General features: G+C 40.1%; 2 protein-coding genes across 3 annotated transcripts in view; both read right to left on the reverse strand.

Annotated features, from left to right (window-relative positions):
• The window catches only part of LOC125446724 (zinc finger protein 609-like), a 263,833-nt gene extending 251,745 nt beyond the window's left edge, over positions 1-12,088 (reverse strand). For both annotated transcript variants that reach the window (XM_048520481.2, XM_059640201.1), the window contains exon 1: positions 10,383-12,088. The gene's annotated coding sequence lies outside the window, so the exon portion shown is untranslated. The remainder of the gene's footprint in view (positions 1-10,382) is intronic.
• A 38-nt stretch (positions 12,089-12,126) lies between these two features.
• Positions 12,127-19,079, reverse strand: part of trip4 (thyroid hormone receptor interactor 4) — a 138,935-nt gene continuing 131,982 nt past the window's right edge. Inside the window, exon 13 of the mRNA XM_048520687.2 lies at positions 12,127-13,163. Coding sequence (XP_048376644.1) covers positions 13,096-13,163 — 68 coding nt within the window. The 3' untranslated portion in view covers positions 12,127-13,095. The remainder of the gene's footprint in view (positions 13,164-19,079) is intronic.

Below are 19,079 nucleotides of genomic sequence, written 5' to 3' on the forward strand. Positions count from 1 at the left end.
ACAGGAATCTAGATCCAAGTTAACAAAGTGTGAAACTGGATGAACACAGCAGGCCAAGCAGCATCTCAGGAGCACAAAAGCTGACGTTTCGGGCCTAGACCCTGACTCTGATGAAGGGTCTAGGCCCGAAACGTCAGCTTTTCTGCTCCTGAGATGCTGCTTGGCCTGCTGTGTTCATCCAGCTTCACATTTTATTATCTTGGATTCTCCAGCATCCGCAGTTCCCATTATCTCAGAATCTAGATCCACTTTGTTCACGCGACGTGGAGCAACCAGGATATGTTCAGGGACTGGGGGATATTGGTCAGAAGAAATAATGCAGACTCTTAGCACCAAGAAAAAGGGAGGACACAAGCACTTGACTCCAGCCCCCAAAGAAAGAAAAGACAGATCTAGGGTCTCCAAACACACGATGGATAAGTTTCGTTATACATGATTAGACAATAACCTAAATCTAAACCCTCCTCATAAGTCATGGAAGAAAATCATCCTAGCCTGTACAAATAGCCACTGATAAAGTATAATTTTACTGGTGGTTTATGAACAGATGAGGCAAATAGCAACATAATTGCAAAAATAGAGTAATTTGATTGTTTTGTTTTGAGTATTTAGTAGCATGTGTACATGGACCATTAGTGATGATTTAAGCCAGCCAGATTCGAAGTACTGAGAAGGGGAATAGATGATTTGTGATGCAGTACACCCTAAATGTGATGTTTACACTGTCAGAGCAATTCAGAGGTGGTGACAGTCAGCTGGTAATTAGCTGGTGACAGTTTGGATGGAAGGACTGGCAGACAAATGGAGAAATGAATGAATAATGCAAACATAGAAACGGATGGAGGGAAAAGATAGGTGAAAAATGCATGGGTGTTTGGATAGCCAGGTTTAAAAAAGGATGGAAGGAAGAAACAATGGATGAAATATGTGCAAAAATGGCCCAGTGAGTTTGCTTCTTTTAGGCATCCTCTCCTGACTCATTGCTGGGTTAAATATTCCACTGTCCAACAGTCTAGCTGTTCAACCGTCCATGATTCAGTTCCCACTGAGAAAATGGGGACAAGGAGCTGAAACAGAAAATACTCGCCCATGTCTTCCAATCAGCATCAGAACCAGTGTCTGATGTTAATTAGACATAAATTACCCACTTCTCTGGATACACTTTATCTAGCTAAATCTCTCAAGGAGGATCATGAAGAGGCCATGACCTCTTTCTGCAGCACTAGATGTCATGTTTTGGTAAGTGTGCAAAAGTCTCAAAGCTTCTCGCTGTATTTCTGAAAGACTGAGTGGGTGAGCAAAGGGTGCATGTGTATTGGTGTGTAGTAGAAAGGTGTGTGACTAAGTGGGTAGGGAGGTAGAGATAACATAGTGTGGAGCTGAAGAAGGGTCTCATCCCAAAATGTCAGCTTTCCTGCTCCTCTGAAGCTGCCTGGCCTGCTGTGTTCCTCCAGCTCCGCACTGTGTTATCTCTGACTCCAGCATTGGCACTTCTTACTGGGTGGGGAGGTAGCTGGGTAGGTGTGTGGAGTAAATGAGTAAAGGGGTGGCTGGTTAAGGAGGTAACTGGGTGTATATGTAGGGTAAGTGGGCCGGAAGGTAAATGGGTGTCTTGCCTGTGGAGTAGGTGCGTCGGATTCAGCGGAGGGGGGGAATGTTAATTTGACATAATGAGGCGACTTGTCAGTGATAGTGATTGGAGTGTCATCACTTGCATAGTTAGCCAGGAGTTACACTAGGAATTTTCTGCCTAACATTTCCTAGGTAACTACATAGTTTAGTAAATGAATTGTTCAAACTCAGAGTGAGACACTTATAGAAGGGTCTAAGGGGAATTGCTCACTCCAAGTAGAAACTACTATCCAATTCCCAAGGAGTCAGTGTATCAAGATGTCCATGGAATCCTGATCCATATGTAGGATTGTATGTCCAAGCCAGAAGATCTGGTTCAACAGAATATTGACATTTAGAACATTGTATTATGGAGTTGAGGGTTCACTGCATGGCTCAGGGGTACTCATTGTTACCACAGTGAACGTTCACGTGACTTGAGCTGTGTCAATACCTTTTCTTTTCTGTAGGTTTCAGTGAGAGGTAGTGCTGGAATTCCTACTCTTGATAAATACACAACCACTGGATTGGTAGGGACCGGTCCCTCCACATTTATCTCAAAGGGTAGATGAAAATTCAAGGAGAGATTTGAAAATAGTTCATCCGCAGCACTATTATGACAAGAATGCAATTCACAAAAGGGTGAAACATAGAACACAATTCAAATGTAACCCTTATGATGAAACATGATATGAGAAAAGTCCCATAAAATCTCATCAAAGCAGTATCCTGTAGGAAAGCTGAAATCCCCTGGGAATGCTGTTGATTTACAAAGAAGGCCATAAGCTGTCAGCAAGCAACTGATTTTTTTTGGGAACTGACAACCTAACGATCACTTCTGCCACATGGATAGATAGGTTGCTAGGCAACACTTTGCAAACTGTTTAAACACCATATTTAATATAACAAATGTCTTTGGAAAGGTTACTGTACTTTTGCTCATCTTGTAAGAATAAGATGCCAATCTGGGAAGTGGAGAACTCCCTCAGACACTCACTCTCATGACATTGCAGCCCAAGGATGTGTTGTGGAGGTTTAATGATTAAATATTTACCTAATAATCAGAAATAAAGTTAACTTGAGTACTGCTTAATAAAAAAATGAAAACCGTGCTGTTGAAATTTCACCTTGCACTCATCAGGATAGACATAAGAGTATCAAATTTATGCATTTTTGTTGGCACTGTCTTCCCAGTTACTACAACTTGTGATGCCTCTGGCTGAAGGTATTCCACGAGGTTTTATCACCTGACATCCTATTTCCAAACAGGGCACCCCCAGACTCAGTGGATTGATTGCCTGACACATCAATTTCCACTCTACCAGCTCCCACGAGCAGTCAGAAAGCAGAATTCTAAAGTCTCTCACTGCTCTCAAAACCTTAATTTTGTTTCTCTCTTCACAAATGCTGCCAAACCTCCTGAGTTTCTCCAGCAATTTGTGTTTGTAGCAAATAGACTGTATTATCCCAATGGATGATTCTAAATGGCCTCTTCCCCCCCATCACTGCCAATGCTTTTATAGCTAGTGAACAAAGCTTTCAAAGAAAATGAGAAAACAAATCTTGTTCATGATTTTGCCCTTTGTTCACTGTAGTGTCTTTGAGATGTTTCATTCCTGAAGATTCCAAAGTAAATGCTGGTGGGTTCTAAAACCAGTCTTCAAATATAAGAGGGTCCCTGGAGGTTAAGTCAGTGAGTGTACTGCTGAATTAAGAAAATCACAGATTTAACCCATCACCAAATGTATTTAGAATATTAGTGTGAAACAGGCTTGAGCTGGTGACTGCAGGGTGGACAAATGAGTATTTTCATCATCCAATTAGACAAACGAGGAAATAATTTCAGCCCACTGGTATTTAACTTGTAAATGTCACTCCAGAGTGTGCTTATTATAGAGGGCAGGCATAAGACTTTGCAGAGCTACAAGAAATTGCAATGCATATATGAGTCATACAGGGCAGAGGTCACAGTTATTTTGTAAACACTTTCAGTGTTCAAAAAAACCGCACTATGCCAATCCTAATTGCATTGCTTTTACCTCCAGGCTGTTTGGCATTCCATTAAACAATATGTGCTTGCATTCAATTTAAACAGTGACCTCCAAAGGTCACAGGGCATCTGAAAACACATCAGGGCAGACCTAAGCCTAATTATTGTTATCCTCCTATTGTATTTGATCAATGTAAAATGAGTAGCCTAAATATATATCAGTGTATTAAATATGGCTTTGGGCTGCATTCTGAGAGACCTGGCAGAAATTTAAATTCACATCCATGACTAAGGATTAGAGATGTACTTGAAACATTACAAAGCTGACAGTTTATTTCTGAGTTGATGAGAAGCATTGTAATGCATCATTGAAAGTGGTTAGCATCGGACAGCTTTCAATTTACTGCCATTTTTCTGCACGGAATGAGAGCTAAATGAACAGCTCTGGACCAGGATTTTACGAGAGCTGAGTGGAACATCTGCAGTGTTCCATAATCATTACAAATGTATGGCTTATTATTTCAAGATGATGCATTTTGCTACTTCTGTTAGTGTACAGTTAGTTCATATTCAAGCAATATATTATTTCAAAATATAATTATTTCAGTAATTGCAATTGTTTTGAAGAGAGTATCAATCATTATTTTCATGATGTAGATTGGCTTGCTGCCAACGTTTAGGTTCACTGCAAGGAAGCAGCTCCCCAGTCTCCTCTAAATTGGTAACTATGTCTGACACACATTGTGAATCAGATAACGTGCTGGGATTAATAACAACACTTTTTGTTGTGTATCTGCCACTGGAAATCATGCTGGATATCAATGATATTCTGCTCTCTCAGATTACAGTTGGCTATGAGACTAAAGTTCAAACGCTAACAACTGCTGTTGCAGTATGGGACCAAAGGAATGGGAGAAGACCAGTTGGTCTTCTATCCTCTCCTCCCATTGAAACTACGGTTGATCTAGTCCATATTTCTGCCTTTGCTCCATATTTATTAACACTTTTTATTTGACAACAACCCATCAATCACAGATTTAAAATCCACAACTGATTTATCAGCAATTGCTAGCTTTCTTGGGAGTTGCAAACCATGTAGAGAAGCTTCACTCCTGAAAAGGTCTATCTCTAATTTTCAGATTTGGTTCCCTAGTCCTGGCCTCCCCAGTCAGCAGAAATTGTTTCTCTCAGTCTACTTCAACTACTTGACTTAACATCTTGCAAATCTGGTTCAAACCATTCTTTTTAAATGGAGGCAATACAATGTTAGGTGGAAAACGTCTCATAACTTGGGAGTTTGAGAAGGAAAAAATACTTTACCAGAAAAGCAATGTAATGACTGAAAACATGCAATTTTCTCAAATTCTCCCTCATTAAATCTCTCCATTGTCTTACTCTTTTCCTATTTCTGCAACCTCCTTCACCCTACAAACCTCTAAAAACTCTGCAACTTCCTCCAACTCTGCCTTACTACTTTCATTGGCTCACTATTGGCTGCTGTGTCTTCAACCATTTAGATCTAATCTTTGGCACTCCATCACGAGCACTCTCCTTTAAGATGCTGGTGATAACCAATCTGCCACCTGTCTTCTGGTTTCCTTTTTTAACTAGGAGGCTCTGTCGTGCACCTTGGGACTGTTCGACTATGTTAATAGCTTGTGTGAATGCAAGTTAATACATTGCAAAATGTTACAATATTGCTTTGAAGAATATATTTATCACGTAACCTAATACGAAGTAGCACACCTCACTGGAACAGTCTTTCTGGCTTCTGCAAAGCATTGTTACATGCAAATTATGCAAATTCCAAATCCCTGGAATTCAGATCTCCAGTCAGAACTAAAACAGAGCATTAATTTATATTCCAGGAATATTTTCATTTATATTACTGCAAGTCTGGTTAATCGACTACTGAACTGTGCAGCTATGCGCCTCAGGATCAGAAAACACACATTTTAGCAAGATGAAAATTTTGACTCAAATATATTGTCAAGGACAGTATTGATACGAGGAAAGTCCTTGAGACAACAGTTTCAAATTGCAAAAGGCAAATTATCCAGGCAACATGTATGGGACAATGTCCAGACCTTTAGAAAATTATCATATGGTGTCAAATTTACGTTCATCAAATATATTTACATTTTATTTTTGCAATAAGAATGAGATTGGTCCGGTTGTATCCATTGCCTATCTTGAGTTCTGGCAAGATCCTGCTTTTTTTTAAACTGCTGTAAACCCCATGCTGAATGAATTCTTCACTGCTGGTGGGTAAGTGCTGTCTTTCAGATGAAACATTAAACTGAGACTGGGTCTACTGTCTCAGTTGGATGCAAAACTTCTCCTAGTGCTAAAGATAAAAACAACAGGGATGTAGGCCCTTTTGTTCAGGTCAACAATTATCACTCAACCAACAACACTAAATTGACTTTGTCATTATCACGCTCCCATTTGTGGAACCTGGCTGTGTGCAAGCTGCTGTTGTACTTCCGGCCTTACAACTGTAACTACACTTCAGAACTAATTCATTGGCTGAGGTTGCGGACAGCCCTGCAGAAATCATTGAATCAATTGTAGCAGCATGACTAGGTAACATGTCCAGTGGTTAATAGGTGGTGCATACACAAACAATCAAATGGTCTTATAAACTCAAATCAGAAATAAGTGTAGGCTATTAGCTCCTGGAACCTGCTCTGCCATTCAATTAAATCAAGGCTGATCTGAATGTGAGCTCAGCACCATTTTCCAGCCTTCAATACCCCCAGACTCCCTTGTTAGTCAGGAATCTATGACGGTCTTAAAAATGTTCAGTGACCCTGTCTCCACTCCTATCTAAATACAAGTTTAATAATGACCATGAAACCATTGCCGATTGTCAGGAAGAACTCACATGGTTCACTGACATCCATTAGGAATGTAAATTTGCCATCCTTGTCTGGTCTGGCTTAGGTGTGACCCCACATCCATGGCAATGTGGTTGGTTCTTAATGACCCCTCTGGGCCATAAATGCTGGCCTCGCTAGTAACACTTACATCCAATGAATAAAATAAAATCCAGTTGCAATAAACATTTAATTTGCATTCTCAGCCACTTGCTGTACCCGCTTCCTAACTTTTGTCATTTCGTGTGCTGTGAAAAGTTCTGTCTTTTTGCTTCAGTACACGGATCTTGGAGGTGCATGAGCACAAACTTGGAGCAGCTCCAAGGCTTCGAAGAAAGGTTGGGACCAAGATATTATGTATGTCCAGAAATCTGCAATCTCTCTCCATTTAAGGAATATGCTATTTTATTCTTCTGGCTAACGTAGACACTTTGACATTTTCTCACTTTCTGCTCCAAATGCCAATTTTTTTTCCCTCACTCATTCGACCCATCCTGATTATTTTGCAGATAACAACACCCTGACCAATCAGAGTCTACCTGCCGAGTCTGCAGTTAATCAGAGAACTAACTTTGACAATGAACAGTTCATAGCACATTACGGCACAGTACCGGCCCTTCGGCCCTCGATGGTGTGCCGACCCGTCATACCAATCTGAAGCCCATCTAACCTACGCTATTCCACGTACGTCCATATGCTTATCCAACGACGACTTAAATGTACCTAAAGTTGGCAAATCTACTAGCGCTGCAGGCAAAGCGTTCCATACCCTTACTACTGAGTAAAAAAACTACCTCTGACATCTGTCCTATATCTTTCACCCTTCAATTTAAAGCTATGCCCCCTCGTGCTCGCTGTCACCATCCTAGGAAAAAGGCTTTCCCTATCCAACCATCTGATTATCTTATATGCCTCAATTAAGTCACCTCTCAACCTTCTTCTCTCTGGCGAAAACAGCCTCAGGTCCCTCAGCCTTTCCTCGTAAGGCCTTTCCTCCATACCAGGCAACATCCTAGTAAATCTCCTCTGCACCCTTTCCAAAGCTTCCACATCCTTCTTATAATGTGGTGACCAGAACTGTACACAATACTCCAAGTGCGGTTGCACCAGAGTTTTGTACAGTTGCAGCATAACCTCTTGTTTCCGGAACTCGATCCCTCTATTAATAAAAGTAAAACACGGTATGCCTTCTTAACAACCCTGTCAACCTGGGTGGCAACTTTCAAGGATCTGTGTACATGGACACCGAGATCTCTCTGCTCATCTACACTACCAAGAATCTTACCATTAGCCCAGTACTTTGCATTCCGGTTACTCCTACTGAACTGCATCACCTCACACTTGTCCGCATTAAACTCCATTTGCCACCTCTCAGCCCAGCTCTGCAGCTTATTTATGTCTCTCTGTAACCTACAACATTCTTCGTCACTATCCACAACTCCACCAACCTTAGTGTTGTCTGCAAATTTACTAACCCATCCTTCTATGCCATCTTCCAAGTCATTTATAAAAATGACAAACAGCAGTGGACCCAACACCGACCCTTGTGGTACACCACTAGTAATTGGTCTCCAGGATGAACATTTCCCATCAACCACCACCCTCTGTCTTCTTTCAGCAAGCCAATTTATGATCCAAACTGCTATATCTCCCACAAACCCATTCCTCCACATTTTTACAATAGCCTATTGTGGGGTACCTTATCGAACGCCTTGCTGAAATCCATACACTCCACATCAACCGGTTTACTCTCATCTACCTGTTTGGTCACCTTCTCAAAGAACTCAATAAGGTTTGTGAGGCACGACCTACCCTTCACAAAACTGTGCTGCCTATCCCTAATCAAATTATTCTTTTCTAGATGATTATAAATCCTATCCCTTATAACCTTTTCCAACACTTTACCAACAACTGAAATAAGGCTCACTGGTCTGTAATTACCAGGGTTGTCTCTACTCCCCTTCTTGAACAGGGGAACCACATTTGCTATGCTCCATTCGTCTGGCACTATTCCTATAGACAATGACGAGTTAAAGATTAATACTAAAGGCTCGGCAATCTCCTCCCTGGCTTCCCAGAGGATTCTAGGATAAATCCCATCCGGCCCAGGGGACTTATCTATCTTCACCCTCTGTAGGATTTCTAATACCTCTTCCTTGTGAACCTCAATCCCACCTAGTCTATTAGCCTGTATTTCAGTATTCTCCTCGACAACATTGTCGTTTTCTAGAGTGAATACTGTCGAAAAAGTTCCTGCTGCACCTCCCTCAAACAATCAGCATCGTCTTCTCATACTGTATAAATTGATATTCCCTCTCTGAATTTGGTTTCTTGCATGTCAGTCCTGATGAGTGCATGAAAAACTGTGACTTTGTGTCTTTTTCAGCAAAGCTTAAGTTCGCAGATATTTTCCCTAATCAACCTGCTCAGAACCTTATCATTTCTTTTATTCATTCACAGGATACGGGTATCACTGACCAGGCAGCATTTATTGCCCATCCCTAATTGCCCAGAGGGCAATTAAGAACCAACCACATTGCTGTGGGTCTGGCGTCACATGTAGGCCAGACCAGGTAAGGATAGCAGTTTCCTTTCCTAAAGGACATTAGTGAACCAGATGGGTTTTTCAACAATCAGAAACGGATTCATGGTCATCATTAGACTCTTAATTCCAGATATTTATCAAATTCAAATTCCACCATCTGCTGTGGTCAGATTTGAACCCAGGTCCCCAGGACATTATCTGGGTCTTTAGATTAACAGTCAGTGATAATACCACTAGGCCATTGCCTTCCCTTCTGAAGTGGGTCGGACTTGAACCCAGGTCCACTGACCCAGACGTAGGGACATGACCACTGCACCACAAGCGTCCTTAAGCTTAAATTTATACTAACTAGTCAATTATTAAAGTCTGTGTGCTTGCTGCCTGAGAGTAAAATACCATTTCAGTCAAAATCACTCATGACTGCTTGGACATGTGCGGCCAGGTTAGAAGAAAAGGGAAAGTAGACACTTGTTGTCCACAATAATCCCCATCTGTATGTTTAGGTGTGTTGGATTACATTTCAGAAGTTCACTAAACTAAGATGAATACTTGCGGGAATGAATATCACTTCAGTGTTTAAATGTGCAGAGGGGTGCTGATCATCCCTGGAGAAAAATCATTTAGGCATTTTAAAAAATTCTACTTGTTTGCATATCTGCTTTAAGTTTATGTGATATGTAAACAACAGTCTGTTGAGCAACTGGAATCAGCGAACCAGGTAACAAGAAGTTGACGGGCTGGAAGGAAAATAATTGCTTCACAAAACCAAAGGCAAGCATGAGAGTGCGTGGAGCCAAATCATGTGATGAAACCTACAATCAGGAGTTGACAAGCATAAATGTGCCCGATTCCACATTCCAGGCAACATTAGCCCATCAGGGAATGTTAACGCTGTTAATATTATAAATACTAATGTTTAATGTACGAAGGTTGGATCTGTCTCTGTTGCAAATTGACATGCTGGCATAATCTGTAATAAGCAACAAAGTGGTACTGACAGAGTCTTAGAAGTTTGTCTGTCCATCCTCACAGCAAGAGTCCAATGAATTGACGTTGAATAATGAAATATGGAGCATTTTAAAATTGAACTAACAGGACATTAAGATAATCCTATTAGTTAAAAACTACAGACTTCACTCTGACATTCCCTAAGAAAAAAGACAGCAGATTCTTCAAATGCAGGAAAATAAAAAATAAATTATTCAGTCTACAACCACAACAGAGGATTCATTCAGTTTACATTGACAAGTTTATGAACAAGGGCCTCCCAGTTGCAGTCCTTTCCTCACCACAGAGTTCAAATTTCAGTTGGAATCAAGCATTGGACTAATGAGCAACTCTCTTTTTTTACACATACCTTCTCAGACAGCACCTTATTTTTAAAATGTTGAACAGGAATTGAAAACAGCCTTGCTCGGTTTCCTATCCTTGCACAGTAAGGCACATAATTATATTACTTACAGCATCAGAAGGTTCTACTAATCCTGCTTAATGACTAAGAGTGTTTATTTGAAGATATGAGCTCGACTTTTACTGCTTATCTACGGTATACACATCCATAAAATAGCTGTGGTGCACCAATAAACAAGTGAACTTGAAAAATTATTTTCTGCCACATAAGCATACTGTACAGATACACAGAATACACTTTCACTCTGTCAACAATAGTAGACACTGCATTGGGATTAAACTGTTAGGGAACAAGTGAGGGTGTTTGTGCAATACCACATAGTTTCAAACATCATGTGGCGTCGAGGTTTATACGTGAAATAATTGCACCAGAAGTCCTCAATCTCAACTACGCTATCATGGGGAGTGCCTCAGGAGCATTACTGCAGAGAGTAAAGGAGAATCCATTCATGACCTTTCTGACACTGTTCACAGCTATTAATGACTGTTTTGCAAAGCCACTTAAAGATGGCTGGAAATAAATAGCCAAAAATATCCGAAGAAATACAAGTGGGGGCAGGGAGGAGGTTCAATGTATAAAATGACATAAAAAGATGTGTCAGCCCCATTACTGAGGAACTATTTATTTTCCAGTTATCGTTGAAGCTTACTAGGCAATAAATGCCACTTGCTCCAGTGCCTGCAGAACACTGTCAATATTGGCAGCCCCCGAGTGTTCAGAAAACATTAGTAGTATAGAGCAACAGGAGAGAAAAGAAATACAATGAAACTGTCAGCCACGTCTTTTCACATTCTTTGTATTAAACATACATCTTTTGGAAAACTCCTTTCTTTTGATTACATTCGGGAAATACAAGGCAGCACCCAGAATGGCTGAGAGAATGAGGGGTTGGTGGATGAGTACTGATTGTACAAACTGGGCATATTCCACTGAAAAGAAAGTAATATGATTTGCTGTTCTTATGTCTCAGAAAGGGATCCAACATCTTGTCTAGAACATTAGAACCAGAGGACAAAGTCTCTGATTGAAGAGAGGCAAATTCAAAACTAAATCTACAGGAAAATCACTTCCACGATCGATTGTACAATTAACAGAACAGAATCTATGTGGTCCTGTTAGGGACTAATTGATGCAGATCGATTGCTACACTTACTCAACAACTCTGTTTTCACTGCATCATGCGTCAACCAGGATGGTAGATGCAGAAGTAGATGAATTTTGACTAGTTTAATTTGGAAATTCCTTTGATCCCACAAAAAAGAAAACCCGACAGTTTTCACACCGTTATTTTGCTTCTTTCAAATTTTCAGAATATTTTGGCAATTTTAAATGAATAATTGCTCTCAGTACATTGTATGAAGTTGATGTTGTTTCCAACTGGATTGAAGAGAGGTGGAAAGGAAGTAAGGTATGAAGGCAGACAAAAGCTTGTCCCATGATTACACAAGAACATGGCAGCATAAGTTTAATGCTCTGGGAAAGGGAACGAGGGGGAAATGAGCGATAATGGGAACTGCAGATGCTGGAGAATCCAAGATAACAAAGTGTGGGGCTGGATGAACACAGCAGGCCAAGCAGCATCTCAGGAGCACAAAAGCTGACATTTCGGGCCTAGACCCTTCATCAGAGAGCTTTTGAAACATCTGCTTTTGTGCTCCTGAGATGCTGCTTGGCCTGATGCGTTCATCCAGCTTCACACTTTGTTATCCGAGGGGGAAATGAGGAACATCTTAATGCATTGAGTGATAATGACCTGGAACTTGCTGCCTATGAAATTGATGAAAACAGAGACAACGAGCCTTTCAAAAAGAAACTGGATAGGCATTTGAGGAAAATTAACCAGAAACTTGGAGATAAAGCAGGGAAACAGGATTGACTGGGTTGCTCTGCAGGCAGCTGACACAAGCTGGAGGAACCAAATGGCATGAAATGGCCAAATGAAGCTCACCACCATCAGTTCAAGAAGGCAGCTCACCATAATCTTCCAAGAACAAAGAGGCATGAGTAACAAAATGCCAGCATTTCCAGTAGCTGTTATATACCGAGGAAGCTTTTTTTAAGCAGAAATACAACGATGATGAATCCCAGACTTCATGGCTACCATTAAACTGTCCTACTGCCCAACATATAATTCTGCTTTGAACCCACTGGCCCTCATTCATAAGGGATTGGAACTAAAGAGAAATGAACACTGCAAATTCATGTGTTACTGGAAAGCAGGGCCATTGAGAAATAGATTCCGGACATTGCACTGACTCCTTTAATCAATGAAACAAATCAAGCTTAATAGGGGCTTTTGTTTCAATTTACAGAAATTTCACAGACTCAAATCCCCATAAAAGAAAAGTAATTGTCTAACAATATTATTGGGAGATATTGCTTTAGCTTTTTGTGCAACATTTCCCTTGAATTACAGGAGTTATTTTTTAACTGCATGCTGATTGTATTATTAAAGACAGAGGTTCTTGGATTTCTGGGTTGTCTGATGTTGGGTCACCACGTCGCAGTAAATACATTGGAGACTCTTTGGACAGTACATTCATAGTTTCTTAGCTGAGTGACTGTAGATTTTATGACAGGCCTGGTCAATTCACAGCTGTGGGTCTTTTCGCCTCCAAGCACTAGAGAACAAGACTGCTCCCCTGTATGCTTCCTTTTCCTATGCAATTTGCTTTTGACGCATTAATCCTTTCTTCATTGCTTGATGAATCTTGAAGTCCAATTTCCCTGTTACAAACACAAAATAAAAACACTTGCGCATTATAAAAGCAAAAAAAAAATTACATACAGAGGCAAAATGCTTTAGCAGATAGAACTCAAATAAAATCAGGTCAGACAGCATCTGTGGCAACAGACAATTAATATTTCAGGTCAAGCAGCAACAGAGGAACAGCAAGGCTGATGGTGCTTTAGAAAGGGCCTTTTCTGAAGAAGGGTCTAGGCCCAAAGATTCAGCTTTCCTGCTCCCCTGATGCTGCTTGGCCTGCTGTGTTCATCTAGCTCTACACCTTGTTATCTCAGATTCTCCAGCATCTGCAGTTCCTACTAACTCTGTATATTTCAGGTTGATGACTAATATTTTGACATGCAGCACAGAATTTTCACTTCATCCACAGCAAGGAGTGCTCATAATAACCTGTTAAAATCTGTTATAAAACTTTTTGATGTTTAAACATTAGGTTATAAGCAAGGACAGAAAGAAAGAGTGGACAAGCTGATCTCTGATGGTTGGGAAGGTATTAATTATTCAATCAGCATATTTCTAAACTGTCATTTACAATTATCTTATCAAGTAGCAATTTCTCAAAGAATAGTATCAATTATATAGCCAAATAGCTAAAAACAATTTCTGAGTTCTATATAATTGACATTGTAGCATCAACTTGTTAACTCATTCTTAATTTTAAATCTAAGGCAGATAAATTTTGCTAAGCAATGGTATTAAGGGATACGAGCTAAGGCTCATATGCTGTTAGGCCACAGATCAGTCACTATCTCATTGAATGGCCTACCGCTGTTCCTAGTTTCTCCTTCTTCATTCATTATTATCACTTTCAAACCAGATAATGAGAACGCACCAAGTCAGTGAAAACAGAAAGTGACCCAAAGATCAAAATTACTTTTCAATTCTAATGGAATCAACAACTGTCAAGCCTATGCTATACCACTGAGCATGACAGTATTATCAAGACACGTTGGCTTTTTAGAAAATATGCTTAAAATGAGAAATAAATAAGAAGAATTGGAAACTTTTTCTGTTTCCTGCTTCTTTATGGTGATTTCAGTGGCAATAAAACAATAACTGGCCAGAGTTTTCAAGGAATGGCAAACTCACACAGATTTAATGCGCTATTCTTATTCCACTCAATGAAAGAACTCCTCATTTGTGACAGGATATTCGAATCAAGCCTTGTTCAGAATAGCAGAGCTTTCATTTTGACAGATCCTCTACAGCATGTAACAGTCAGGGGGAAGGAAAACTATGCCCCATTGCTTACAACAGTCAGCGGTTGTGTTCTGAAATTTAAAGGTCCAGAATCATAGATAGCATTTCACAGTAGCTGTCACGTGACCAAGTACAAAACATAAGAGCACAGTTAGAATCCCTGAACGAGAGACTGGCATAAGTATTGGGTGTAACATACCAGGGTGTAAGGTATAAGGGAGCCAGGTAAGTGATAGAGTGTTTAGCATACATCAGCGTGGCTGTAACATATTGAGTCCAGCAGGCATAGGGTCAGTTCTGACAACAGGGCAGCTGTGTCTGGTTTGGGAATGAGGAGCTATTTTAGTGGGATCCAGAGGCTTGGGAGTGAGGGGTCATGGACGTTGGAGTCAGGAAGGATCGGAGTCTCAGGGATGCTGGAGGAGGAGCGTTTGGAGGTGTGTAAAGTCAGATAGAGATCATTTTAATTGGTACTCAATAGTTAAACAAGGTATTTAACCGTCTAACATTACCCAAGTAACTATGTATTTAACTTCAGTGAAATGCCCCCCACCACTCCAAATTCTCAAATTTAAATGAATAGTTTCAAAGGGTTGCAGGTAAAAGGGAACTGTCCAGTGGATTTTTTAAATTCCCAGGCAATTCTTTACAGTCTGATATGATAGGGATTGCACTGGTTTCCTATTGCAACTCCCATCTATGCCTTAGAAACTATTAGTTGGAAAATAGAAAATCCACACCATTATTTTCTTTACAACACCACAGAAAGATTGCTTGGTTCAATCCAAGTTTACTATTAAGTGATCTGCACTTTGACATTCCATTGACGTAGAGACTTTGATGTGACCATTGTGACAGCATCAGTAAACTATCCACTAAACTCTGAGGCAGGTAAGAACAGGCAGGATGCACATGATGAAACCCAGCTATCACCTTAAAAGGAACCTTGGCAGTAAATTTGATACTCGACAGCCTGACAGGGCAGGCATTTACAAAGGTTCTGGTACAGAAGGATTATGAAGAGTCTAGCACAGTAATAACAGGAGCTGATTCTCCTTTAATCTGGCCCCCTTAGGAACAAAGTCTGGATGTCAGTATATTCCTAGAAAATAAATTGCTGGAAATCATGGGCATGAACACGAAAAAATATTACTTCTGTCCTCACTCTCACGATTTCAGGCCTTGGCTCAGTAGTAGCATTTCAACCTCTATGTCTGAAGGTTTAAGCCCCACCCCATTAGTCTGAAACTCCATTAGCACTACCAAGAGAATTCTTCAGATGAGTGTTAAACCAAGCTCTCTCTGCCCTCTATTATGTTTGTACATTATTCCAGGGGAGTATTTTGAAGAACAATAGAGCAATTGATTTGAGCAATATTCTGGTCAACATTACTCCTTCAAAAAAGTCACAAACAGATATTCTGAACAGTCACTTCTTGCTATTTGTGGGGAAGCTCTCTGTACAAAATTGCTGCTGGATTGCTTACATTCAAAAGTACTTGACTGCTTGTGAAGTGTTTCAGGACATGCTGAGATTGTGAAAGACAAGTGATTGTGCTGCCCACAGTATGAATTAGCTCAAACTGAAATTTATATTCTTCTGCCTTTTTTGTTCCAATCTTTATTTGGCTGATCTCAAGGTACAGTTGTGCAAATACTCATGTTGAGTGGTATGTATCACAACACCGAAGCCCTACTTTTTTCCAGTCACACGATAGTCAGAACTGACTTATATCCATGATATGATCATTGTTCCTCTCTAACATAGCCCTGCTGGGGCAGGATCATAAAGTCATGAAGAATGATATTCTATCCCTGTCATGCAGTCAACGTGACTTAATAGGTTCTGAGATTGTGCTTACATCTATAGCATAATCACAGAATCTTGAATTTGTTCCTCCCCTACCCAGCACCTGTGAACATAAATGATGATTTCTTGGCTCACAAGGGCTTTAGGTCTAGCCTGAGCTCCAATGTGTCTATATTCCATACACTTGACAGATCTTTGCACTGCTCGAGGGGCCTGGGGAGAATATGTGCATAAGTCAAACTGGAATACAGAGTAGCAGCCAGAAGCAAAGCTACAGATGCTTCATCAGCGTGGAAATAAGTAGCTAGGGAAAGGGAAGGCGAGGAAGGAAATTACTAAGACACTGAAACAAGGCATTCTATTTCAGAGCTAATGAAAACTGACATCAAGTATCTATCCATAAAAGCAATACATCATGCCAGTTTGCCAATTTGTACACTGCCTTTGATCTTAAGTTTCAAATGCAATGTTACAATTTTATCCACTAAGTGACTCATTGTCCTCAATAGGCATCAGTGCTGAGCACATCCTGATACAATTATTAAACGGCAGAACATTTTGTCATTGGCATTATTGCATGAGCAGGTTGTGAAATCTGTGTATTTTTAACATTAGTCATCCAATACATGGACTGACAATTCTATTTTGGTGCACATAGTGGAGTTCCCAGTGATTAACAGCTTTTGAAAGGGGCTCAAAGGCTACATAACCCACAAATAGGAGGATCATTTTTCTCTTGGTGTTTTGAAAGGTGAAATCTAACGACACAAGTACAACCAAAAAGCAAAACCAGACTTTGAGTACTTGCTAAGGTGTTGAATTTCTGTATCAATTAGCAGGATATTTCTGAGGTTAGTGACACAAATTGAGAACACAGTGAGTTGGCAGGACTCCAAAGAGTTAGAGAAAAAGCATTAATTCATCTTCTGGCAAAAGAAATCTTGCCAGAAGATCAACTGTAGAATCTTCAGTGTACTTTCCTCCACTCCGCCGAATCCTACCTTTGAACTGTTTGACAATTAAAGATTCTCACGTGCATAACCTTATTCCACTGTGCTCCCAGGATTTCTAATGATCCACTGCAACATAGAAAATATCAACATCTCCCAGGAGCATCCTATCAACTTGGGTATCTCCAAGAGTCATAATCATTGGTGAATGTGCAAAAGAAATAAAATAAAACTCATTTAAAAAAACACAGAACTTGAGTTACTGTTACTTTGAGATGTATATTGGAAAGAAAGTATATTCTCTGTGCAGGGGAGATCCCTGAGAGATCAATTGAGAGATCCCTGGTGGCACTTTTATTTGGACTGCGGAACAAGACATTTATCTTGAGCCTTTCAAGACCACAGAATGTACCAAAGCACTTTACAGGTAATGAAGTACTTTTAAAATCTAGTTGCAGTGAGAACAAGACCAGATAATCAGTTTCTGTGTAGATTTATTAGTCAGGACTCCCTGGCTTTCCTTTACAATACTGCCACGGGAGCTTTTATAGATATTTCTTAACCAAACTATTCTGGAATGTTACGACCTACCTCTGAAGGAGTAGGACTTGAACCTGGGCCTCTGAATCAGAGGTAGGGACGCCAATAGTGGGTCACAACAGCCCTCTGATTGGTCAGTGTCATTACTGTAGATCTTTTTTCATCATCCTGTTCAGAGGAGCTTACACACCAATGGTGAACATTTTACTCAGGGAATAGGAACAATATCACTGCTATAAGAGCTGAACGGGAGCTTTGATACACAAGTAAATAGCTGGGTCCTCTGCTTAATGACTTGTGCAGAAGGAGGTACATCTGACGGAGTACTACTCCAGCAATCCTGCCAAGCATCAGCCTTGACCTTTGTTCCTAAGAGCTGAAGTGGGACATGAATTCACAACCTTCTCATTCAAAGGCAAAATGCCAATTACACTATAGCAGACACATTAACATATGCTGAAATGGCGTCAGTGAACATGATGTTTAAGATAATTCCAGAATTTGTTTACAATAAAAAAGGTACAACCTCAGAACAAGCAGTGGCATATGTTAATTAATTATGGACACCTTAAAGACAAGAACACTTACAGACAAGCTGTTCCTTTCCTCAAACAACAATTTGCCAATCATCAAATCTTTCCAATTAATTTAGCTATCCCTGGGGAGATGCTGAAATAGAGGTAAGTTACTAATATGATTAACATACAGTAACCATTTTGAGAGACCACCACAGCAAAATGCGTGCACCTGAATTTAATGTTACAAAAATTACATGTTTATATTCCCAAGGTCTTTGAAGTACATGAATCATTTGCATTCTGCAAGTATAATAACTTGTGTTTAGTTTTGGATTATATATCAGATATTTCCTTGCTAATGTCAAACTAATATAAGATCTATTGCTTTTTTCCAGTGCCTATTTCCACACTGTTGTAGAAAACAATAACGTACAATGTAAATCTGCAGATAATCTGTTTGATAAAGCACTGACGATAGTTTGTTAACCATTCATGCTTTGCTTTTCCTTCACAAAATTATTGTTCAGCTCATCACTCCCAAGTATCCACTTATCGATGCAGTTTCATTCAAGTACAGGAAAAGTAACCACCAAAAATTAATTGGCTACTTATTCAGTTCACTAGTTACAACTAGGTGCTGCATTTACTGCCAAAGTGATGATTTCAAGGTTAATCAGTATAATGTGAAACACAGGCACTCTGAGCATGATTAGACCTTCATAAATGCAAACAAAAACAAAGTTGCTGGAAAAGCTCAACAGGTCTGGCAGCATCGTGGAGGAAAGAGAGTTAATGTTTTGGGTCACTGGATCCGAAACATTAAGTCTTTTCTCTCCTCCACAGATGCTGCCAGAACTGCTGAGCTTTCCCAGCAACTTT

The sequence above is a fragment of the Stegostoma tigrinum genome, chromosome 36, assembly GCF_030684315.1.
Source record: "Stegostoma tigrinum isolate sSteTig4 chromosome 36, sSteTig4.hap1, whole genome shotgun sequence".
Taxonomy (NCBI): domain Eukaryota; kingdom Metazoa; phylum Chordata; class Chondrichthyes; order Orectolobiformes; family Stegostomatidae; genus Stegostoma; species Stegostoma tigrinum.